General features: G+C 44.6%; 1 protein-coding gene across 1 annotated transcript in view; it reads left to right on the forward strand.

Moving 5' to 3' along the window:
• ARHGAP31 (Rho GTPase activating protein 31) overlaps positions 1-25,669 on the forward strand; it is a 112,552-nt gene that overhangs the window by 81,220 nt on the left and 5,663 nt on the right. Inside the window, exons 7-11 of the mRNA XM_081234667.1 lie at positions 5,637-5,835; positions 7,906-8,030; positions 14,239-14,301; positions 16,386-16,958; positions 23,850-24,127. Coding sequence (XP_081090793.1) covers positions 5,637-5,835; positions 7,906-8,030; positions 14,239-14,301; positions 16,386-16,958; positions 23,850-24,127 — 1,238 coding nt within the window. The remainder of the gene's footprint in view (positions 1-5,636; positions 5,836-7,905; positions 8,031-14,238; positions 14,302-16,385; positions 16,959-23,849; positions 24,128-25,669) is intronic.

Raw genomic sequence — 25,669 nt, forward strand, 5'->3', positions numbered from 1 at the left:
TATTACAACATATTGAATATAGTTCCCTGTGCCATACAGTAAATCCTTGTTGTTTATTTTACATACGGTAGTGTGTATCTGTTAATCCCATACTCCCAATTTATCCCTCCTCTCCTTCCCCTTTGGTAACCATAAGTTTGTTTTCTGTGTCTGTGAGTCTTTCTGTTTTGTAAATAAGTTCATTTGTACTATTTTTTAGATTCCACATATAAGTGGTATCATATGATATTTGTCTTTTTCTCAAGCATTTCTTGAGTGCTTACTTTGTTCTGCCCTGCGTAGGGCACTAGGCATACAGCAATGAGTGTGTGGGCACATGTATGCAGAGACTAGCTAGCATTGAAACCCACTATATACAAGAAAAATATAGCTATTTCATGCTGGATGTGATGAGATACAAGATATGATGTTTCAGTCCTGTAGTCTCATAATAACATAAGTAACCCTAGGAATGCACTGGTATTGGTTTATGCTGATTGAACTCATATGAGCCTAATTTGTAAAAATCAAAAATCCAGCTGATCAATAAGCCTGGTAACTACCATTTGTGTGAGGGTGATTTTCCAGCATTAGCATATGTCACATAACTGGGAGGGCTTATTGAAACACAGATTACTGGATCTCATCCCCAGAATTTCTGATTCAGCATGTCTGGAGTGCTGTCGAAAATCTGTGTTTCTAACAAGTTTCCAGGTGATGGAGCTGCTGCTGGTCAGGGCCCATACTTGGAGAACCAGTGGTGTATGAGAGCTGTATCTGCAAAATATTTGTATTAGCTGATCAAGGCATTCTTTTCTACTTTGGCTAATATACTTGGGAAAATCAAGTATAACCATCAAAGTAATCAATTGCAATTAATATCAATTTTTGATTTCTGGTGTAATTGTTCCCACCCCCATCCTGTCCTCCATGTGGTTTATGATCTTCTTTTAAAATTCACATACCATAAAATTCACCACTTTAATCATTTTAAAGTGTACAATTCAGTGGTTTTTAGTGTATTCACAGAATTGTGCAACCATCACCAGTATCTAATTCCAGAACATTTTCATCACTCCAAAAAGAAACCCCACACCCATTAAGCAGTCACTCCACATTTTGTCTTCCCACCAGACTCTGGCAGCCATTAATCTACTTTCTGTTTCTGTGGATTTTGCCTCTTCTGCATATTTCATATAAGTGGAATCACACAATATGTGGTCTTTTGTGACTGATTTCTTTCACTTAGCATATGTTCTCATGTATCCGTATTTCTGTTTTTTATGGCCGAATGATATTCTGTTGTATGGCTATACCACGTTTTATTTATACATTCATCAGTTGATGGACATATGGGTTGTTTCTACTTTTTGGTTATTATGATGCTGCTGTGAAGTCATGTACAAGTTTTCGTGTGAACATATGTTTTCAATTCTCTTGGCTATATACTTAGGAGTGGCTGACGTTTCTTTTATCTTTATTTTAACTCGCACATTACGGATGTATTTTTTATTGTAAGCTATATAAATCCTTTTTGAAAGTAAAGGAGAAATAATATGCTTTCATTCATTCATCCTTTTGAGTCAACCAGTAATTTATTGGGGACTTATTCTGTGCCGGGAACCATGGCAGGTGCTCCACATATATCATCTCGTGGTCTTATCACAACAACCATCATAAAGTTATCAACCCTCTTTTATACGTGAAGAACCAGAGAACCAGAAAAGCTTAGTGTCTGGTAGGACTGAACACTGAACCTAAATCTTCCAGCCTGCGCTCTTTCCTTACCTTGTGCTGACTCTGAGAGGAAAAAATAGTTAAACAGATAAATAAACCATTGCGGAGAATTAATGACTCTTGGGAAATGTTCTTCTTGACAGCAGATTCCATTCATGACTGTTAGTGTTAAGGATGTTTCTAATTCCAACCTGGAAATGCCTGTTCTTTTTATGACCATTGCCTTAATCAGCTTTTGTCCTGCATATTGAAATCCAATTTCCTCTTGAGCCTTTAACTCTTGATTGCCTCCAATAATTATTATTCAGTGCATTTCATTTAAGTGTTCTTGTTATGAATTCTTATTGACTTTGGTACCATACTTAATGTTTACACAAAATGGAATAAGTCATACACTCTGGAATTTGAGATTTAGAAATAGGTTTCTACGTCAAATTAGAAAGATTTTAGAAGTCATAGAATCCAACACCTTTAATTGATAGATGAGAGCAATGAGGCCAGAGAGATTGTGATATGCCAAGGTTTATTAAAACATAAATATGTAGTATCGGGCACCTCCTATGTGCCAGACACTGTTCCAGACACTGGGGACAGTGTCCAAAACGGCAAAGCCGCTGCCGTGCATAGAGCTATAGTCTGGTTGCAAAGACAAACAATAAATAAGTTTACAGATAAATACATTATCACTTCAAAGACGATAAATGCCAGGAAGAAAGTACAGCAGGATAATGCGATGGTCAATGACTTGGGGGTATAATTTTGGTACAGAGTGGACATGGCCTCCGAGGAAGTGATCTTTGAACTGAGACTTGAATGACAAAAGAAACCAGTCATGTGAGGATCTGGGGGATGAACGTTCCAAACACAGAGAACAGGGAGTGTAAAAGCTCTGAGGTGGAAAGGAGCTCATCGCGTGGCAGAAAGTCAGCCAGTGTAGCTACAGAAATGCAGTCTCCAAAGTGGGGTGCCCCACCCAGGGGACACCAAAGACCAAAGTACCAAAGTATGGGTGTTGGAAGAAACTATTAGAATTCTTTTCCATTGGTTTTATTGTATACTTTGTACTTCTATGATGTTGTATGTTTTCTATTACACATAAAACAAATACAGTGGTATATATGTATAATTTACAACTATATATATGTGTATACAATGGGAGTATACATTGAAAAAATTTCACTGTATATTTTTATAGACCACTGTGTCAGTGGGCAAAGAGGAGAGAGGGAAAGCAGATGGAAGGTCCTGGTCGGTCATACTAAGAGTCTGGTTTGTCCTCTGTGCTGGGGAAAGCACTGGAGGTGTTTGAGCAGGGCGTGTGGGATCTGAGCATCTGGGTCGCTGTGTGGAGCAGAGACTGAAAGGCTAGAAGCAGGGAGACCAGTTAAGGAGCTATGGCAGAAGTCAGGAGGGAAATCATGGTGGACTGGACTACATCTTCCTCAACCTACGTCCCAATAAACGTATCTTCAATAAGTTGAAGATATCATTAAGTCGAAAATGCATTGAATACATCTACCCTACTGAACATCATAGCTTAGCCTAGCCTACCTTAAACGTGCTCAGAACTCTTGCGCCTGCCTACAGTTGGGCAAAATCATATAACACAAAGCCTATTTTATAATAAAGTGTTGATGAGCTCATGTCATTGATTGAATACTGTACTGAAAGTGAAAAACAGAATGGTTATAAGTTTACTGCTTGTTTACCCTTGGGATCGCGTGATTGACTGGGAGCTGAGGCCCACCCAACAAACATCACAAGAGGGTATTGTACAGAATATCACTAGCCTGATAAAAGATCAAAATTCAAAGTACGGTTTCTACTGAATGCATATTGCTTTCACACCATCCTAAAGTCGAAAAATTGTAAGTTGAACCACTGTTGAAGTTGGGGACTGTCTGTGCATGTTAGCAGTGGAAAGGAGGAAAGTGGCTGGATTCAGGATATATTTTGGAGGTAGAGTTTCAGGACTTGCTTATAGGCTGGATGTGGGGGAGAAGGGGTACATCAAAGACAGGAATCAACGAAAAATACCTACTCCAGGTTTGGCTTACACAACTGGGTGATCCATGGTGCTATTAACCAATTTGGAGAGGATGGGAGGAGGTACCAGTTTCGAGATAAGGAGCAAAAATCACAAGCTCTGTGATGAGATGTAAAGCTGGAGATGCCTATCGAACATCTAAGCAGAAATGATGAGTAGGCCTTAGTATACTGGAGCCTGCAACCATGGCAAGAGGTGGGTGCTAGGTTTCCTGATCCTGCGCTTTATGTTTTTCTTGTTGTTCCAGTTGCTCCCAGAATGATTTAATGTTTTAAGTAAATAAATAATTAAGTTTTAAAAAGTCATACTGGGCTTCCCTGGTGGCGCAGTGGTTGAGAGTCCGCCTGCCGATGCAGGGGACACGGGTTCGTGCCCCGGTCTGGGAAGATCCCACATGCCGTGGAGCGGCCAGGCCCGTGAGCCATGGCCGCTGAGCCTGCGCGTCCGGAGCCTGTGCTCCGCAACGGGAGAGGCCACAACAGTGAGAGGCCCGCGTACCGCAAAAAAAATAAATAAATAAATAAAAATAAAATAAAATAAAAAAGTCATACATAACCTAGGATCTATGAACAAATATTGAGTCAATAAAATTTAAATATTTTTAATCTCCTTTGGATTCAGTGGGAAAACTGGGTTAAAGTTGGAAACTTCACTGAAACATCTTTAGGATCACAGATTTATCTAATTGTAGTCCTGCTGAATGACGGCCATGCTCTCCTCCTTGGAAACGCCCCAGAGTCACATACAGTCACATGGTCTGCAAGGCCTTTTGTCAGTGGTTTTATTTCACTCAGAGAGGGTCACGCTCTGCAAAGAGAAATAGCACCACCACCGAGGTGCTTTCTGAAAATTAGCTGAGTCCTATACCAAAAGTGATTTCTTAGTGTCAATTGGTCCAAATTACCCTTGAGTCTCTTTACCCCTTCCAGAGTTACAGAAAACTGGCAAGGTTGCCAAAATACTAAGTAGAGGCAAACTTAGACCTCTTCGTTTTTGCTTAGATCAGAGTTTCTCAGCCTTGGCCCTGTTGACATTTAGCGCTGGATAATTCTTGTCGAGGGGCTGTCCTGTGTATTGTAGGATGTTTAGCAGCATCCCTAGGCTCTACCTATTAGGCGCCAGTAGCCTTCCCCCACACACCTGTGACAACTAAAAATGTCTCCAGACATTGTCAAGTGTCCCTGGCTGGAGACAAGGGACACAAGATTGCCCCAGTTTGAAAACAAAAAATTGACTTGGAGAAAAGAGATAATCGTGGACACCGTTGATCTGTCATCATCACTTCCATTCTTTAAAAAAACTTACAAGGAAAGAATTGGCTTGCCTACACTTGAAGATGATTAGGTAGTGAATAAAAAGCCACTTATCTCTTAGGGAATAGCATAGCCATAAAATGTCTTTCTACTGCAGAGATACAAGGCTAGGTAATTTCAGGAAAGTCGAGGCTCCAACCTTCAATTCCCCTGGAGCCTATGTTCTCCAGCTGCGGAGAGGAGGGGCAGTATCCTGCCCTACCCTAGATGAGTGAGGCTGCCTCTGTGGCTGAACACACATTCTCACCTGACCAAAGCATTAGGCAGTTCCCAGGGGCAAACACCCACTACCGTCACTCTGGCCCACAGTAAGTGCTCAATACATTTGTTGTGTGCATGAATGAATGAATAGTCTGGAAAGTACAGGAATGCAGGCTGCCTTCTGAAGCCCCTGTGTGGCCAGGAGGGCTGTCAGATCCCACCTGTAGTCTCTGCCCTGTAGACCCCACCACGCCCAGGAGAAGCCCCGGTCAGGAGGTCAGGAATGGAGGGGCTGTGGCTGGAGCCAGTGCCCAGGCCTCCTCCCAGGAGGTCTATGAGCTCTTCTCTCCTCTTTACAGAAAACCGGCCGATCATGAAGAGCCTGACGTTGCCAGCCCTCTCCCTGCCCATGAAGTTGGTGAGTCTGGAGGAAGCTCAGGCCCGGAGCCTAGCTACTAATCACCCTGCCCGGAAGGAAAGGAGAGAGAATAGCCTGCCTGAGATTGTCCCTCCCATGGGCACCCTCTTCCACACTGTCCTTGAGTTACCAGACAACAAGTAAGTGTCCTTCTTCCAAGTTCTGGGAGATGTTTAGGTGGAGGGGGACGGAGGAGGAAGCAATAGAGTCTCAGGGCTGTGATGGCAGCATGGGCTGGGGGTGTGGTCTGGCTTAGGGGGTAAGGAAGCATTCCAGAAGAGAAGGGAGCTGCCTCCACGACATTCACCAGCGGCTGATGCCTTCACTCACTGCCCCGAAGTCATCAAGACCTTGAGTTCCCACCGGAGATCCCTAGTTACCATGGTGTGGGTGGGGCTCATAGGTGTCAAGAATCAGAACTAAAACCCTTTACTCCTTAGTTGAGACAAAATAAGCTTGACATTTTCAAAAGGAAGGTTGCAAAACACAAAAACTTGACCCCCTCCTCCCATCCTGCACCTCCCATGGGACCTATGGAAGGCGTAGGGATGAGCGGAGGGCACCGCTCTGGACTGAGACCTCTGGGAACATGGCACCTGGGGACGTGCATCCTGGCTTCTGTTCCTCCTCTCTTACCTGTTAGAGCCCTCCCTCCCCTCCAAAAACAAACACCATTCTCATTCATATCTTCCCTCCCTTCTCCTTCTCACTTATTCTGTGGTAACCCTGGTCTCCACACATCCGTCTCCCACCCCCATGACCCACTGTAAAAAGGAGGCAGTGACTGAAGCAGGGGTCCGAAATCCTAGGCAGACAGTAGGTGGAGGAGCCAAAAGGCAATCTTTTCACTGGAGAGTGTCCACCTCGCTGTTTGGTCAGTGAAAGGAGGTATGAAAACAGACCTCTCAGACCTCTTATCAGCGTCCTCCACACGATGGAGAGGCTGTTTCCCCCTGGGGAGGGAGAAAGAGTGCTGCCACGTTGCACAGGGGTAGGGGGCGCCTGTCACACTGTGTGCTCTGGGAAGGGCACCTGGGACTCACCTGGCGAGAAACCCCTCTACTTCCTGAAGTGCATGGATGGTTCTCTCTCTCTGTCTCTGTCTCTGTCTCTGTCTCTCTCTCTCTGTCTGTTTCGAAAGACTGATCCCCACTGCCCCTCCCCCTAAATCCCTGGAGAATAAGACTTCCACTCAGGGGTCAGGAAGACTACCTCTGAAGGACAATCAAGTTCACTTATTCTGTGCCTTCATACCATACCTCAAGGTATGTGATTATGTAAAATCCACCCCAAGGCCTAGTGCTTGAAAACATCAGGCCAGATCCAATAGAAACCACTCAGCACTGCAGATCTGTCTCTGATGGATTGTAAAATCATGCTGTGCTTGAGACCTGGTTGTTCTATAAGAACCCTGCAGAGAAAAGGTCCTCTGTGGAGCCCATAGGTTGCAGGGTTTCATCCTGGAACTTTATGAAGTCTGAGAGCAAGGCCGGCGAGAGCCAGACAAGGCCTCTGTGATGAACCCTGGTGGCACCAGGCCCTCTGGCCCAGTCTGGCACTCAACTTTCCCTGCTTCATCAGAGAAATGAGAGACAAAGCCAGAAACACAGTGACTACCCTCTGCCTTTCTCTGCAGTGACCGCTGACCACACCCAGCAGCCTGCAGCTCTCCCAGGCCAGGCTCTCTTCTAAGTTGCTTTCTCATCCACCCCCTTTGCAGTCCACTAAAGTCTACCCGAGCCCCCTCCTCGCCTATGGATGTCCCAGCAGTGTGGCTGCAGTGCAAGGAGCATAACAGGACTGAGGTCTCTGGCCTTTAGTGTTTACTCCTGTAAAAAAAATAAGTATCTTTGATAACCCAGGACTGAACTGCTTACCGGAATTCCCAGAACTGTGGTTGCTTGTGACCTCTGAGTCTGCCACCGACCCCTGTCTCTGTTTGCCCCCTCCCCTGCCTGTAATAACACATCTTTGTCCCTTCCTCTGGGGAATGTGGTCCTTCACTCTGACTCATGAAAACCTAGCTTGGTCATCATGGGCATTCCCAGACAGGGTGAGAGTCAGGCTCAACTTGGATTTTAGAGAGGAATTTCCTGATATGTCAGAGCTATTCATAATGAAGAACATGTTTGGGGTATTCCTTCTTAGTTTAAAAGTCCCACTGAAATAGCTAGTTACCAAACTAACCCCCTGTGGCTTGGCTCCTTTAGAAGAAAGCTCTCCAGTAAATCAAAGAAGTGGAAATCAATATTTAACCTGGGACGTTCTGGATCAGACTCTAAATCAAAGCTGAGTAGAAATGGGAGTGTATTTGTGAGAGGACAGAGGCTCTCAGGTAAGAATCAATAGCAGTTATGTTTATAAGGTATATATATATATATTATTTTTTTTTTCAGTTCTGCTTCTTAAGTCTTTGGTTTGATAATGTCAAACTCACTAACCCTGAAAGAGAAACTTATAAATTAACTGAAGAGTCTTTTTGGTTTTTTAAAATAATTTTAGATTTACAAGAAATTTGCAAAAATAGTACACAGAGAATCTGTGGACCCTTCACACAGCTCCCCCCAATGTTAACATATTAGATAACTGTAATACAATGATCAAAACCAGAAAATTAATATCAATATAATACTATTAAATAATTTGCAGATGTTATTCATATTTGGCCAGTTGTCCCTCTGATGTCCTTTTTCTGGTCCAGGATCCAGTCCAGGAACCTGCATTGCATTTAGATGTCATGCCTCTTTAATCCTCCAACCTAGGACAGTCCCTCAGTCTTTCTGACCTTGACACTCTGGAAGAGTTTTGGCCATTTATTTTGTAGAATATACCTCAGATTGGGATTGTCTGATGTTTTCTCATGGTTAGATTGAGGTTATGTCTCAATGTGTCATATCAGGGGGCACATGAAGTCAATATTTTATTGTTGGTAATGTCAGTTTTGAGCACTTGGTTAAAGTGCTATCTACAAGGTTTGTCCCTGTAAAGTTACTATTTTTTTCCTTTACAATTAATAAGTATCTTGTGGGAGATATTTTCAGACTATGCAAATATCCTTTTTTCATCCTACTTTCATCCATGCATTTTAACATCCATCAGTGGTTCTTGTCTGCAACAGTTATTACTGTGGTGTTTGCCAAATGGTCATTCTCCATTTCCTTCATTCCTTCTACATTTATTAATTGAACTCTACTGTAAGGAAGATCTGTCCCTTTTCCCTCAGGGTGAGGGTCATGATTTTTATTTTTTTAATTAATTAATTATTTTATTTATTTTTGGCTACATTGGGTCTTTGTTGCTGTGCGCGGGCTTTCTCTAGTGGTGTTGAGCGGGGGCTATTCTTCGTTGCGGTGTGCAGGCTTCTCACTGAGGAGGCTTCTCTTGTTGCAGAGCACTGGCTCCAGGTGTGCGGGCTTCAGTAGCTGTGGTGCGTGGGCTCAGTAGTTGTGGCTCACGGGCTCTAGAGTGCAGGCTCAGTAGTTGTGGCTCATGGGCTTCAGTAGTTGTGGCATGTGGGCTCAGTAGTTGTGGCTCGCGGGCCCTAGAGTGCAGGCTCAGTAGTTGTGGCACACGGGCTTAGTTGCTCCATGGCATGTGGGATTTTCCCGGACCAGGGCTCGAACCCGTGTCCCCTGCATTGGCAGGTGGGTTCTTAACCACTGCGCCACCAGGGAAGCCCCAGGATCATGATTTTTAAATAGGAATGCTGCCCTGTGGGAATTATATCTGAGTAGTGAATAGGAATTGATGCAGGAGGAAACTGAGGGAACCACTATATAATGGGGAATATAACCAGTCCGGCTGAATATTGTGTCAGAAAGCGGAGGCCATAGAAATTTGCCACAAAGACATTTAGTGTTATAAATTGAAAGCATGATTTTTTAAAAATGAGGGCAGTTGTTATGAAAGCAAGTAATAAAAGGTAAATATACAAATGTAATGAGCAAACTTGATTGAATACTAGTTTGAAAAAAAAAGGACTACAAAAGATAATTTGGGGGACAAATAGATTGGATTTTAGATGATATTGAAGAATAGTACATTCTCATAGTGTGCTGATGGTTCTTAGGAGACATATGCTAAAGTTGAAGTATTTAAGGATGAAGTGTCAAAATATTGAAACTCACTTTCAAATGATTCAGCAAAACATATGTATGTAGGTAGACAGATAGATAAAAAGAGATAGATACAGCAGACATGTGGCAAATGTCAACCTAGGTAATAGGTTTAGAGGTCTTCAACTTTTCTGAATGTATGAAATTCTTAATAATAAAGATTTGGGAGGAAAAACTAATGCCAATAGGAAAAAATGAGGTAATATTTTTAAGGACCTTCCTCAAGCCCAGTGATAATTGTACTCCAAGGATCATAAAGCACAGATGTTAGAAATTGTCACATTGGCCTCTTGGAGTAATGAGGGATGTCACAGGGTATAGCAAGTACAGTGGTTTAGGCTGTAAGTAATGACAAATCCAACTCAATTGGCTTCTGCAAGGAGGGAGTTTATTGGGACATCCAGATGTAGGGAAGGCTTCAGGGGTGGTTTAGTACAGTGGCTCTGCCTCCATTTCCCACGTGTTCCTCAGCTGTGCCCTCTTCTGTCGGTCAGCCTCATCCCCAGACTGGCTTCCTTTGCCTCCACAAAGTGGCTACAGTAGTTCTAGGCTTTACCTTTGACTCTCACTATATCCAGAAGGAGAAAGAGCATCATTTCTGGTAGCTTGCTCCTAAGGGCAGGGACCCTTCTTTCCCGGAAACCCCAGTTAAGTGTCTGTCTGCCCGCCTCCCTCCACCCCACAATGGTAGCCTTCACTGAGTCACATGGGTCAATCCCTATGGCTACGGGAGTGCCCTGTGCTGACTGGCTCAGGCCTGGGTTCCTGAACCAATCACTGGCATGAGGAATGGCATTACACCCCTGTATGAGGAATGAGATGCACCCAAGATGTACAGGGCTCTGTGAGAAGGGGAAAGGGAAATGGATTCGGGGTAGGCGTCTACAGTATTCATTATATAGGGAAAAACGTCTTTCACAAAATGGCAAGATGGCCAGGTGAAGAGGGCAGGTTGCTATAGGTATGGTCGAGCAGATACAAATCAGAAATTAGGGTTCTCAAAGGAAAATTTAAGGGGGAGTACCTGGCAGGAAACCCCTGATCTAATAACAGATTTGCTGAAGCACATCAGAGAGCCCTTCAGTTACAGAATCAGTGACACAATGAAAGAGGTTCCCCGAGTAACAAAAAGTTAAAAAAATAGAACAAAACAATCGAGTAAAAATAGATTAAATGATTTTCTTTGATCTTGACTTATGAAGATTTCCACCCCCATGTGATTTTCAAAAGGAAGAAGCCCCAGGTGCTGGATCAAACAGCGGTAGACTCCCAGAATGCACAGGCTGTCCCTGGCCAGCTTCTCAGCTCGGCCATAGAGTATGGTCCACACGCACAGCAGCTCAGCCTCAGGAGTTCTGGGGTGAAGTCAGAGTACTGGTAATGTCTAAAAAGCTCCCCAGGTGATTCTGACATGCAGCCGGTGTTGAAAACCACTGCTATCTCATGAATAAGCTAATCAGAGAGAGTTCATCAAACTGGCTGAATTTTGATGGGATGCAGGGGTGAAATGAAAGAACCATCAGCGTCAATATAAGTGGCTCTCTGTGACCTTGACGACTGCCCGAGTGGCTGCTTTTCACCAGAAGAGTGTTGCTGGATCCCTAGAAGCTAAAGACTGGGGGGTAGGGAGTAGGGAGCTTTCTGGTCATAACCCACCAGCATGGTCACTGTAAATGGCACGTGGGCTTGCTATTCGTTGAAATATGCATGTGAAAAAAGGAAATCAGTGGATTAACATATTTATTGATAAATAATTTTTTAAAACTCCATATTTAAGAGCATTTTAAAAATTGATTCACCATGTATATAGTATTGGGGTTTTTTTTTGGTGTGGGGGCAGGTGAAGGTATGTTTAACCATGTTTAGAAAATGGAACAGAAATAGGAAATACTAAAGGATAAGGAAAACTTGGGTATTGACTGAATGGAGATGCATAAACTTTGGAGTCTCCCAGACACTGGTGTACTGGAATTTGTATATTATCAAACAGGAAGATTGCAGGGAACCCTCCAGAGTGAACTCCCTTGAGTAGGGAAATAAAGCCATAGAGATAAACCAAGAGCGGGGAACCCAAGGACCCAAAGAAAACTGGTGGATGCATTTCCATGAGGCCAAGGTCCCAGACAGAAAAATATAATCTAAATACAGTTAGCCCTCCATATCCGCAAATGCAGGACCTGTGGATAGGGAAGGCCGACTGCAGTACACCATTTACATAAGGATCTTGAGCATCCGTGGATTTTGGTATCCGTGGCGGTCCTGGAACCAGTCCCCGCAAAATACCAAGGACGATTGTGTAGTCATAGGCCAAGGATTTCTGAGTGCTTAGTTTCTATGCAGACAAGGAGCCAGGGAATTCTTGGAGACTGTTCCCAAAAGCAGCTACTGTGGCCACCAGGACCAGAAGGAGCTGTGTTGTCAGAAAGAGGGTCCAGCAGGAAAGGTGAACACTGATGGCCCTGCAACCAGAACGCTTACCCATCCTCCGTGACACTCAGTGTCACCTGGTCACTACCCCTGAAGGGTGATACATGAAACCCAGAGGAAGGCCAAGAAATGCAGCTCTTGGAAATCAAAGGCAAAATCTTGTCCCAGAATACCGAACGGGGAGTTCCCTGGTGGTCTAGTGGTTAGGATTCGGCACTTTCACTGCCATGGCCTGGGTTTAGTCCCTGGTCAGGAACTGAGATCCTGAAAGCCGCATGGTGTGGCCAAAAAAAAAAAAAAAAGAATACACGAATGAAGGGAGGCTGGCCAGGCAGTTTTAGAAGTCATTTTGTAATAGATAGCTAGTGGGAAGCAGCCGCATAGCACAGGGAGATAAGCTCAGTGCTTTGTGACCACCTAGAGGGGTGGGATAGGGAGGGTGGGAGGGAGGGAGACGCAAGAGGGAAGAGATATGGGAACATATGTATATGTATAGCTGATTCACTTTGTTATAAAGCAGAAACTAACACACCATTGTAAAGCAATTATACTCCAATAAAGATGTTAAAAAAAAAGTCATTTTGTAAACTTGTGGGAATAGTCCATCTTCCAAGAATGAGAATTCTGGCTTACCTCTGGAAGTAAGGAGGTGGAAGGCAATCTTGGCGTCACCAAGGCTTTGGGTGAACGTTGCTGTGTCCTTCCAGAGCCCAGTGGGACCCAGGCAGAGAGAAGCCCAGAGCCTGGGAGGCCAAGGGGCTAATTCAGAGCCTCTCAGAAGGAGCAGGGTTTGGAGCAAGAAGGAAAAAAGGATCTTTAAAAGAGGGACAAAGCAAGTGTGAGTTAGGGCCCGATTTGGGTTAGAGCCAACACTGAGTGCTTCTTTTAGAACCATCTCCTGAGTTTACCCTTGTTGCTGAGCCCTGGTTTATCTTGAATAACATCAACAACCATAAACAATAGTTACTTCTTCTTGAGCATTTATTCTAGGTTAATGCAACCTATTTTATATGCACTACTCATTTCATCCTCACAACAGCTCTACTGTTGCTCCTTTTCATACCAAAACACTGAAGTTTCAAAAAGGTAAGTTGCTTCTCTGAGGTCACACAGCCCCAAAAGTGGGAGAATTGGGATTCAAAGCCAGATCTGCCTGGATCCAGAGTTACCTTAAAGCCACAAGTCCTGGGGCTCCCGGTCAGCTTCTAAATTGCCCTCTCTCCCCTCCTAGCAAGTTTGCCCTGGAAGCCTTCCTGAAAAGACATGATGATGTTTGTGAAAGTGCCTAAGCCTATGCCTGAAATAATACGTTTTTATTTATTTAAACCATACTCTTCTGAAAACCTACTTGGGTGGCTTAACAAAGATGCATAGCGTCTACTGGGCACACAGCAGGTGCTCAGAAAAGGTTTGTTTGGTTGGGATCTGCTCCAGGGTGAGGCTGGTGGGTGAGAGCATTGGGGGAGCAACCAGGCTGCAGACATCAAAGAGCAGAGCTGCACGTGGGGAAAGGTGACACATGGGAGGAAGGGAGAAAAGCACCCCTGGGCTCTCTCTCACCTGTTGTACCAAATTCCTGGGTGTTGAGCGGTGTGGCTGCAGCCAAGAATTCTGCTCTCTGGCCTGGCAGGTAGGAGGGGTTGCCTGGAGCCCCATGGATTCTACTCCATGGATGAATCTTTGAGTCTTTTCTGTACAATAAAATCGGGTTCAGGACTCCTCATTTGTTAATAGCTATGTGACAAAATTGTAATTTACCTTTATCTGTAAAATGTTAATAAACCTTTGATCTACAAATGCCCTATTTTTATAAGGTCAGTCCCACCAAGAAAGGAGGAACATCTAAGGTGGAGTGGGGAATATTTTCCAAAGGGGAAAATTATAAATACTTGAAAAACTTTCCTAAAGAAATTTCTTTTTTGTACTTACAGCCTGACCTATTGTTCTAAACACTTTCTCTGAACAAGCATTCATCAGGGCTATTTTTTCTTTTGTCCTTAGTGGAAAAGGCTACTATCCGACCAGCTAAAAGCATGGACTCGCTGTGCTCAGTGCCCGTGGAAGGTGAGATTTTTTCAGTTGGATTTGGAACTGGGGATTACAACTGCGAGACTGGCGCTCCCACACCAGACTTGCCTTCCTAAACCGCACACCCTGCTCATCTCCAGTCATGGCCACACACAATCCCCCAGGCCCAGATCCCTCCGACCTTCCGGAACTCAAGGGGCGCACACAGCCCTTCCAGTAACCTCCGCTACTCCACGAGGCCTCTTTCTCCAGCCTATCTCCCCACAGCTGGAGACAGCAGCCTCCTTGCATTCAGTCCTGAGCCAGGTAAAAGGGCAACACCTGAAAACTAAGGCAGAAGAGGCTCCCCCCGGGGCATAAAGAAGAGTTTTGAATTTAGGTGTTTCCGTAGGCATTAGCTTCATTGTGTTTGTCAAGTCATGATTTTGCGTTGGTAGAGTCATTCATTCCTTCATTCATCAATAAACACTGACAGGCACCAGCCTGGCACGTAGCTGGTCACTGCTGGTTGGAGCAGATGTACATACAGTTGCATGCCAGGTGACACCCGTCACCAAAGCGGCACCTCACCATGTGAGTTCTTACAGCTCCAGCCTTAAGGGCTGACTTGCCTGTAGCCCTTGCTTCTGTTTTTGTTAAGCAGCCAACAAGCACTGCTACAACTGGCAAGACACAGGGCTTCCCTAGCAGCAGACTGTTTAAACTCCCCCATGATTGTACCATGACTTTCGAATCCCTTTAATATAAGGTATGTTGCTCTTTGATAAATGAGGCAGCCTGAAACAAAACAGAAAATCTTTAGAACAACTTTCAAAGAATAATACTGGGCTTCCCTGGTGGCGCAGTGGTTGAGAGTCCGCCTGCCGATGCAGGGGACACGGGTTCGTGCCCCGGTCCGGGAAAATCCCACATGCCGCGGAGTGGCTGGGCCTGTGAGCCATGGCCGCTGAGCCTGCGCGTCCGGAGCCTGTGCTCCGCAACGGGAGAGGCCACAGCAGTGAGAGGCCCGCGTACCGCAAAAAACAAACAAACAAACAAACAAAAAATAATACTAAACTGGTAAAATATTCAATGAGATCTTTTTAAGCTGGCTCAATCCTTTTAGCATTTTCTCACCTTTATATTCATCAATTTGCTTGGTTTTGAAACCTCTTGGGGGCAGTTCTTGGCCAGTTTGGCAGGATTTAATATTTCAAAAGCTAAAAAACAAAACAAACAAAAAAGACACCAAAAGCTAGGTCACCACTTCCGTGGGCATTGGGCAGGTTATCTAACCTCTCAAGTCTCGGTTTCCTCATGTGTTAAGGGAGATAATTACATTTCTCCTACAGAGTGGTTCCTAAGAATTTTAAACCTAATGTTACCTAAGATGTAGCACTTAGTGCCTAGTTGGGAATTGTTTTCCAGATCCCTGGCAATTCAGTTGTTGTCTCCCAGCTTATTTATTTCACACACAGATTTTTTCTCTCCTTTGCCTTCACTTCTAAGTCAGTCAGGAACTCACTCCTCACAACTGTGCTTTCTAACATTTAGTGAATTTACATTTCTAGTTTCTCATCCTCTGAATCAGCAGGAGGAAGCCTGGGAAAAGGCGAAACTAGCTGAGAACAGCATTTGTTTCCTTGCTGGGAAATCAAACCCCTGTTTGGGTCCATCTGCCAGAGAAGACTTAAAACAATAAGTTTTAAAGTTTTAAAATGAAACAAGATTCTGTTATTTTGGCCTTTTTATCTTCATTCTGAGCAAACATCATTCTGTCATCTCCCATCTTTTTATTTTTTCCTGATCTACATTTAATGCTTGGTGGATGACTGCTCTGCTTAGCAATTTCAGCAGTGTCTTTCTTTTGGAAACTGCTCTACCTGCAAAGTTTAAAACAGATACATATGATACAACGAAATGGTTCTATCAGGGCATTACGACAAGATTCAGTGCACATAAGGAGATGTTTCCTCTTGTCAACCAAATGTTATGTACCTGTCTTTATTAGGATAGCTATGCCCTTATTATCATGCTATGCCTTTCCAATATTCAAGTATCGTGTGCCTGCCCTTACAGGAAGGCTGCTCAGTGATGTGTGTGCTCAGGCTGCTGACCACGTTTGTTTGCTTTTTCACTAGGGAAAGAAACCAAAGGAAATTTCAATCGAACAGTCGCCACTGGTGGATTTTTCATTCCAGCAGCGAAAATGCACTCGACTAGCACTGGCAGCTCATGTGACCTCAGCAAGCAAGAGGGCGAATGGGGCCAGGAGGGGATGCCGACGGGGGCCGAGGGGGGCTTTGACGTGAGCAGTGACCGAAGCCAGCTGCAGGGCGCTCAGGCCCGGGCCCCACCTGAGCAGCTGAAGGTGTTCCGACCCATCGAGGATCCCGAGAGCGAGCAAGCAGCCCCGAAGATGCTGGGTATGTTCTACACCTCAAACGACAGCCCCAGCAAATCTGTCTTTACCAGCAGCCTCTTCCAGGTGGAGCCCTCTCCCCGTCACCAGCGCAAGGCCCTGAACATCTCCAAGCCCTTTGCTGTGTCCGTGCCGCTCCGCGTGTCGGCCGTCATCAGCACCAACAGCACCCCATGCAGAACCCCCCCAAAGGAGCTACAGTCTCTTTCCAGCCTGGAAGAGTTTTCTTTCCAAGGCTCAGAGAGTGGAGATTGGCCTGAAGAGAAGCCCCTGGGAGTTGAGACTTCTACAGGTAAAGTAAGGGAGAGGGTCTCTTTCCATTGCAAGAGAGGAAAAACCAGGCTTAAACAGAGTTTGCAAGGCAATGTAGTGAAGTGGTTAAGACTGCGGGCTCTGGAGCCAGACTGCCTGGTACAAGTATAGGCTCAGCCATTTTGCTGTACAATCTTCAGCAAGTTAACATAACCACTTCATGCTTCAGCTTCTTGATCTGTACAATAGGGATAATGTTAATATTAAGTTGTGAATATTAAATTAGTTAATAGATGTAAAGCTATCAGAACGGGGTCTAATACACAGTAAGTACTCAGTAAATGTAAGGCAGGAGGGAAAGCTTATGGAATGGAGTGCAGAGCTGGAACTGGGGATTTAACTCTTCCAGACACAATCCACCCATCGCACATTTCTACCTCACATCTGCAGAGAACATGGCTAGCTGCCCTAGCGGTGAGAAAGAGCATCCTCCTCCCAATTTCCTTTTAAAAAAAAACACGGGGAGGACTCTGTGTTTGGGCCTGCTTGGGTCACATGCCCAGCCTTGGACCAGTTACTGTTGTCAGACTAATAGGGTTCTAAGATTGGCCAACTGAGGGTCCCTGGGCCGTCTCTGGAGTGAGAACCAACAACCAACTGTGAGTCACACAAAAGGGAAGTAATGAGAGCCTCAGAGGAAAGGATGGCTGAGAGACAAACCAATAAATGCTCATTGTGGTTTAAGAATATTTCTATTTCAATTAATATTAGCTAAACCCACGCACCTATAGTCACCTAATCTATGACAAAGGAGCAAGAATATACAATGGAGAAAGACAGTCTCTTCAATACGTGGTGCTGGGAAAACTAGACAGCTACATGTAAAAAAGAATGAAATTAGAACACACCCCAACACCATATACAAAAATAAAAATTAATATAAGCTAGCTTTTTCTGATCACCTGTCATGGTGTCAGGCACTGTCCTAAGTGTTCTACATGTATTATTGCATTTCTTCTCACCACACTCCATGAGGTATAGGTAGTTACTATTACCCCCGTTTGCTTAGAGAGGAATCTGTTAACTTGCCCGAGGACTCATAGCAAGGAAGTGTAAAAGCCAGGATTTTAATCCAGATTTTTTAAAAATCCATGCTTTTAAGCATTCTGCCATGATCCCTCACGTGTTTGCTATGGGCTGTAGAGTTAAAACGATTGTTAAGATGCAATCCCTTCCCCCAGCAAGCTCACAAACTAGAAAGGGAAACTGAAACTCTGCACCCACCTGCAGCACAGGGTCAGCTTGTGGAAGTAGCCTAACACCTTCCTTGGGCTTTTTTTTTTTAATTGAAGTATAGTTGATTTACAATGTTGTGTTAATTTCCGCTGTACAGCAAAGTGTTCAGTTATACACATATATATACACATTCTTTTATTATATTCTTTTCCATTTGGTTTATCATAGGAAATTGAATATAGTTCTCTGTGCTATACAGTAGGCCCTTGTTGTTATCCATCCTATATATCATAGCTTACATCTACTAAACCTAAGCTCCCGCTCCATCCCTCCCCAAACCCCTCCCCCTTGGCCACCCCAAGTCTGTTCTCTGTGTCTGTGAGTCTGTTTCTGTTTTGTAGATAAGTTCATTTGTGTCATATTTTAGATTCCACATATAAGTGATATCATATGGTATTTGTCTTTCTCTTTCTGATTTCCTTCACTTAGTATGATAATCTCTAGTTGCATCCATGTTGCTGCAAATGGCATTATTTTGTGTTTTTTTTTTATGGCCGAGTAGTATTCCATTGTATATATGTACCACATCTTCTTTATCCATTCATCTGTCGATGGACATTTAGGTTGTTTCCATGTCTTGGCTATTGTAAATAGTGCTGCTATGAACGGAGGGGTACATTTATCTTTTTGAATTAGAGTTTTGTCTGGATATGTGCTCCTTTGGGCTTTTTGAATGAGGGAGAGCGTAAGTACCCAAAGTATCATGAAAGGGGTGTTCAGAAAGGACTTCAGTGGCATCTAAAAGAAGCAGCCCTCTCAGGAGGATTCCAGGAACACTTCTCAGAAGTGGTGACATTTGGGCCTTCATAAATGGGTAGGACTTCCGCATGCACAAAAGATGGAAAAGGGCATTATGGGCTGAGAGGTGCTGACTGTTGTGAGAAGTGTATAGATTTTGGACCCCAGCTGGGCAGATTCAGATCTGAGCTTCACCACTTTGGGGCAGTGTGACAGCTGGTTGATATCTCTGAGGCTGTTTCTCTTCTGCAAAGCAGGGATGGCTCCTATCTCAAGGGCTGGGATGAGGTCCCAATGGGAACATATTCATGAAATGCCTGCTCAGGGTGTGGCCCTCAGAAGATGCTCAGTAAACATCAGTCCCTTTCCCCTCCCCCTTCCCTTCCGGATGGGGCACAAGAGGAGCAAAAACGTAGGGAAATTAAGTGATGCCCTGTCTGGAGAATGCTCCATGGGCTGCTGTGGGTGGAACAGAGTGAGGGTTAGAAGAGGAAGCGCAGCCTTTGAGGAGAAAAGTGTTTCCAAAGGCGTTTATGTGATTGGCTGTCCTTTCCAAAAGGGAGGGTCCCCAGGCCCCAAGGGGTTTTTGGCAGACAGTGTGTTACTTTTTTTCCCTCTCTCCTTCCTTCTCTCTGTAATTCAGAATACCCAGTCTGTATCAAATTGGTCTTGGAAAGACACTGATGGAGACTCCAGTCTGCTTCCTTGACTGTGATTAGTGGCAGCCAGGGCAGAACAAGGGACCCTGTAGGAGGCAGCCACGTGGATCTAGGACCAGTGGCCAGAGGGAGATGCCAAAAGTTTCAGCGACAGCAGAGGGCCCCTCACCTTTCTCTCTGATGGAGTTAGGTTCACGTAGGTTACTTATCTTCTTCCATAATTATTCCAAATGAAGAACTTCACCTTCCTTAATAAATTATTTTTTCTTTCTTTTGTACGGTAGCAATAGGTAAAAGAAATAGAATTAAAGACAATTTTCCAGGTTACCTGATTTAAATTTTTAGTCACTCTGCTCAAACCCGTTCTTCTACTTTTGGCCAAACTAGGCAAAATTCCAGTGCAACCCAAAAAGTAAGAGATACCAAGTAAGTATTGCATTATAACTAAAGTGTTGAAAGTTAGATCACTGATCGCTTTGAATGAAAAAAAAGGTTACTCAATTAGTCATAATAATGAATTATCTGACTTCTACCTGATTCAAGGCTACGTCTTGGTAACCTCCATCCTTGGGTTGGGGGGCGGTGGGGGGGCGGGAAAGGACCACAAACTGGATCCTTCTGAAAGGGCTGACTTACAAGCTACAACTAACACTCTCTGGGTCCCCTTGTAGAAATGCTTATTAGAGGGAGGCCAGAGTAACCATATAAATTTAAGGAGGCCTGATCAATCAAACTCCAGAATTACCCTAAGAGATATTAGGAGTTGCCTCATTCTTCTACTGAAGAATGTACAAAAGACTTCTTTTAAATAGTTGTATTTTAGTGCATCTGAAACGGGAGTCTACCTACACAACTATGTCTCGCCTGCCTGTCTCGTAAACCCAAGCTTCTGTTAGTTACGGTACAGGCCAAGCTGCTGCCACATAGACAACAAAACACAGTGGCTCAAACAAGATGGGAGTTGATTTCTATCTTGCATACCAGAGGTAGGCGGATGCACTCGGGGAGATGCTCTGGGGTCCCAGGTCCCTTCAGCCGTCCCCAGGGGTGTTGTTCCTGCCTGTGTGGTCAAAGTGAGCGCAACAGCACCCCCCACCACCACCACATTCCTGCCTGTGGGAAGGGGGTCAGGGGAGGCGCCCAAGCAGCTTCCACTTAAGGGTGGACCCAGAGGTTGCACCCGTCACTTCCACCTCCATCCCATCTGCCAAAACTCACATGGCCATGCTGACCTTCAAGGGAGGCTGAGAGGCATCGCTGGCTGGATGGCCAGGTACCTAGCGAAACCTGAGCGGCAGGGAAGGTTCTATTTCAAAATGAGGAAGAGAATGGATACTAGGGGACGTTAGGAGTCTCTGTCTCCATGGTCATCCACTTCATAAAGTGGATGCGTAAAGCATCCCATGCTGGGAACCTGACAATGCCCTTCCCTTCTGAGCTACAGAGACTCTTTTATAGCTTACAAGTATCCAGCAACCACATGTATTGGACTCCTAGGCCCTTAGAAGATAGTTTCTAGACATAGATGCTGCCTCTGTCCTGAGGAACTTAACCCAGGGATGGGCACCACATACAAGTGAAAAGAAAATGGTAACCTGATGGCTTGGCACCGCACAGGTTATTACAGTGAGTGCTGCAGGAAGTGGAGGGAAGGAGAGCGGGGTCTGCGGAGGATCCAAAAGAAGTGTTATTAGGTTAGCGTCTTGAAGGCTGGGTTAGAGTCGAGTCTCAGGGAGGACCAGAGCAGGGGAGTATAAGGCCTGTCAGGGGTAGCAGGTCTGCTCAGTGTCACGCAGGGGAGTGGAGAAGAGGGGATGTGTGGCTGAGCCAGAGTGAGGAGGGCTTTGAGCAGGACAGTGAGTGATCTGAACAAGCTCACATGTCATGCAGACCCTTCCTCCACTCCTCACTTTAAGAGTCCACAGTCAATGAATGGAAGACCCTGAGCTTTACAAAAAGAGACGCTGGCAAACATCCAACTAAGAGTTCTTAGTAAAATGGGAAAAAAATATTTTTAAAAATATATTTTTAAAAAAAATCACTGACGCATTACCCTTTTACCCAGAAGTTTCACTTCCAAGAATTTATTCTAAATAAATAGCTGCACAAGTACAAAATGTTTATGCATATCATGGCATTATTTGTAATAGCAAAAAACAGGAAACAATCCAAATGTCCACCTTTAGGAGATGGATTGAATAACTAAGGTGCATCACTCACAGTTGAGTCCCATGGAGTCCATAGTTTTGTGGGCCCAGCACCATTTCCTCAAACTCTTGTTCATCTGTGGGGGACAGTTTCTTTGCACCCAGAAGGCATTGCATCTGAAGTGTCTGCCTTGTGTTTCTGGTTTTCTGCCTTGGGGCTTTTTCTGAAGGGAGGAACTCACCCAGCCCTTGCTCAGGAAAGCCTAGAAGTATATGGAGAGTTAACTGAGGCAGCTCTCACCCAATAGGAGAGGGGAGTCGGGGGATTAATGCCCCAGCCGTACACCCTTTGGTGGCATAACTATGGGGCACATTCCTCGTGGTTCTTCAGAGGGTCACCAGGGACTGAGTTCTGGCTGCTCACTGTGGTAAAACCACTTATTGATTTTTCCCCCATCACTGTCTCACCTCCTCACTCCTGCTTCCTGGGACCACCTTTCAAATAAGCGACCTGCTGCCAGGACCTTGGCTCAGGCTCTACTTGGAGGGGAACTCAAACTAGCCCACATCCTAAAGAACAGTTAACCTACTTATATTACTAATACGGCATAGATTTCAAGATACGTTCTTAAGTGAAAAAATATGCAAAACATGGAATAGTATAAATCACAGGCTATAATTTGTGTAATAAAGGTGGGGAATAAAAAATATATGGTACAAGTATCTGTTTATATATGCGAAAATGAACTATGGCAGAATAAACCAGAAACTAGTAAACATGGTTGTCCATAGGAGACAGTGGGGGGTGTGGAACAGAATGGAAGCAACAGGGATGAAAGCAAAACTTTTCTGAGACCACTTTTTTATATAATTTTAACTTTTCAACTCTGTAGTTATTTTACATATTCAAAAATTAAGTTAAATTTCAAAAAACAAGCCTGCTACGTGATGGGCAGAGGAAAATAGCACTTTGTCAGTTCTCAAGCATTATTAGTTCTGACATCAGGATGCTACTACTGGGTCTGATTTCAAAGCCAGCACCGTGGTCAGAGGCCTTATGGCACCAGCATAACTAGTGGCAATGAGAAGAGTTCATTCCCAGTCAGTAAACTTTTCTGAGCTTCTACTGTATGTCTGACACTGTACTAAGTGCCTTGCCTCTCTAATCTACTTTATCCTCACAACAGCCCTGTAATATATTATTATATATTATTATGCCATGGTATCAAGGTTACAAGATTCATTGAGAAACTAGCATTTGAACTCAGGTTTCTTTAATTCCAATGTAAACAATAATGATATCACTGAGGATCTGCTATGTAACAAGCACTGTGCTAAGTACTGAGTCTGTAATCCTACATTGTGGAAACAGCCTTATACAGTGAAATAGGACCTTCCTCAGGCAAGGCAGTAGGGGCTAAACATGAAGTCTGCCTCCCTCTCTAGTGTCTTGGTAGATGTTTAAGATCAGAGCTTAATCACTTTAGATATAAAGATATAGCCAAACTGATGTGCAGATCACCCCTGGGAAGAGTCACACAGGAAGCTGCAATCATAATCATAATACATCTTTGTAGCTTGGTGTAAATCACAGGTTTCTGTGACCTTAGACAACAGGCAAAAGATTGGATTAGCACCAGCTTTCTCAACCTCAACACTATTGACATTTTGGACTGGGTAATCCTTGTGGGGGGTGGTCTTATGCTTTGTAGCATATTTAGAAACATTCCTGGCTTCTGCCCGCTAGATGCTGGTAGCCACTCCCCCCACCCCCACCCGGTTGTGAGAACCAAAAGCATCTCCAGACATCACCAAATGTCCCCTGGAGAGGGGAGGCGCAAATGGTTGCCAATCGAAAACCACTGGACTAGATGATCTTCGAGGTCCCTCCCATCTCCAACAGTCTGAGACTCTGGGACCAGAGGACAGATCTTTGGTAGGAGGAAAGGGTAAAGAATGTGAGGGAGCAGTGAGCTGGGAGAATTCCCTCCATCCATGTGACACAGAACTAGTCTGGGACAAAGACTGTGCGGGGAATGGCCTCTCTTGAATGGAGTCTTCTTCCACTGATAACTCTCATCCTCATTGCAGCATCTGTACCTAAGAAGGCAGCTCTTGAGAATATTAAGCCAGGACCAGATGCAGTGAGAGCACTGGAATGCAGCAAAGGCCTTCCCCCGGAGCCAGGCGGCCAACTGGAGAAGAAAACCTCAGAACACTCCCTAGGCTCTCGACATTCAAGTGAATTAGAGAAGAAGTTGGATGCAGAGAAGGCGGTGGAGGAGGGTGGAGAGACTGGCCAGGTGGAATGCAGCGCTCTGCAGGAGAGCCCTGGGGCCAGAGGCGAAGCAGTGTTTCTCCATGAGATGGTAAGGTGGACTCACTGCCTGGTCCAGCCAGTAGGGTCCTCTTTTTCCCAGGGGCTCTTGGTACAGGTTTTTTTTTTGTTGTTGTTGTTTTGAAGAACCGGTTTCTGCCAAAGGGACTTTACGGCACAGCCTTCTAATCAGGTCTGGGATTTTTTTTGCAGTGAACTTATCAGGGATCCTATGGTGATACAAAGTAACCATCCAGCTCAGATTCCCTAGGACCGACTCAGCTCTAAATATTTCTGACCTGAAGTCACCATAAACCAGTAACATGTCCTGGGAGTGTAATGACATTCAATTCTGGAAGCAGCACAAAACCTGCTTCTCATGTCCTGGTCCCAAACGTGATGACTATTCATGGGGGCCAGCTCTCTTCTTCCAGACATCCTGGATGGACAGTTGTCTATGTTTATTTGTAAAAATCTTCTGTAAGATTTTCAGGATCTATTCCTTCCTCCTATGGCTCTGGAGAACTTAAAACATGATGCCAGAGCGTACTAAACCTTTTCCACTTTTTAGAGGTGGGATTTTCCAAGGTCTTTTGCGGGGTGGGGGGGATATTCTTGCTCAAGATGAAGTCGTGAGGAGGTTTTCCAGGGACATCCAGGGAGGAGTCTTGCATTTGAGAAATAGCTCTGTGACCTGGAGGAGTGTGCCAAAGGGGAAAAGAAAACACTTTGCCTTTTAACTTGCTTCCAGGAACTTGGTTTCTGGGACACACACGCAAGGCCTGTGGACTGGGAGTTAGGGTAGTGCAGGCACACCAAAGTGGCCTCTGGAGGGCTGAATAAGGGTTCCTGTAAGGTGTGTTTGTATTTATAGAAGGAGAAGGTTGCAAAGAGTATTATGGGGATTGCATTTGGGGAGGGATCAAGTATGAATGACATTGCTTTGAGAAGCAGATGAAGTTAATGCTAGAAGGAGAAGCAGGCTGGATTCGTGGAAACAAGTAAAAGCAACCATTCATTCATTCATTTAAAAACATGTATTAAACACCTATTTTGTGTCAGACACTCTGCTGAGCACTGGGATCACGGCAGTGTACAAGACGGTCGCCATCACTGTCTTCTTGGAGCCGACAGCTTAGTAGGTGAAAGGTCATTAACCAAGTCTTTTCTAGGGTGCTAAGGAAGTATGAGTTCTGTGGGAGCATATAACAGGGGGATGCAACCTAGTCAGAGGGAGGAGGGGGGTCAGGGAAGACTTCTCGGAAGAATAGATATTTAGATTGAGAACTTAGCTAGGAGAAAGGGGTACGGAGCAGAGTAGGAAGGGAGAGACTCTCAGGCAGAAAGCGTAAGATGTGCCATGAATTTGAAATGGGAAAGAGCACGAAACATTCAAGGAACAAGAACAAGGCTGGAGAACGGGAACGTGGACTAGAGAAAGTGAGGCTCAGAGCAAAGCAGGAGCCACGTCAGGCAGGGTTGCTTGGAAGGGATTTGGAGCTTAACCTAAGGGCAAAGGAAACTCTTCTGATTTGCTCAGAATTTTATCTTTTAAAGGTCACTCTATTCTATGAGGAGAATGGCTTGGAGAAGG

This window comes from Mesoplodon bidens (genome assembly GCF_964165515.1).
Source record: "Mesoplodon bidens genome assembly, chromosome: 5".
NCBI lineage: Eukaryota > Metazoa > Chordata > Mammalia > Artiodactyla > Ziphiidae > Mesoplodon > Mesoplodon bidens.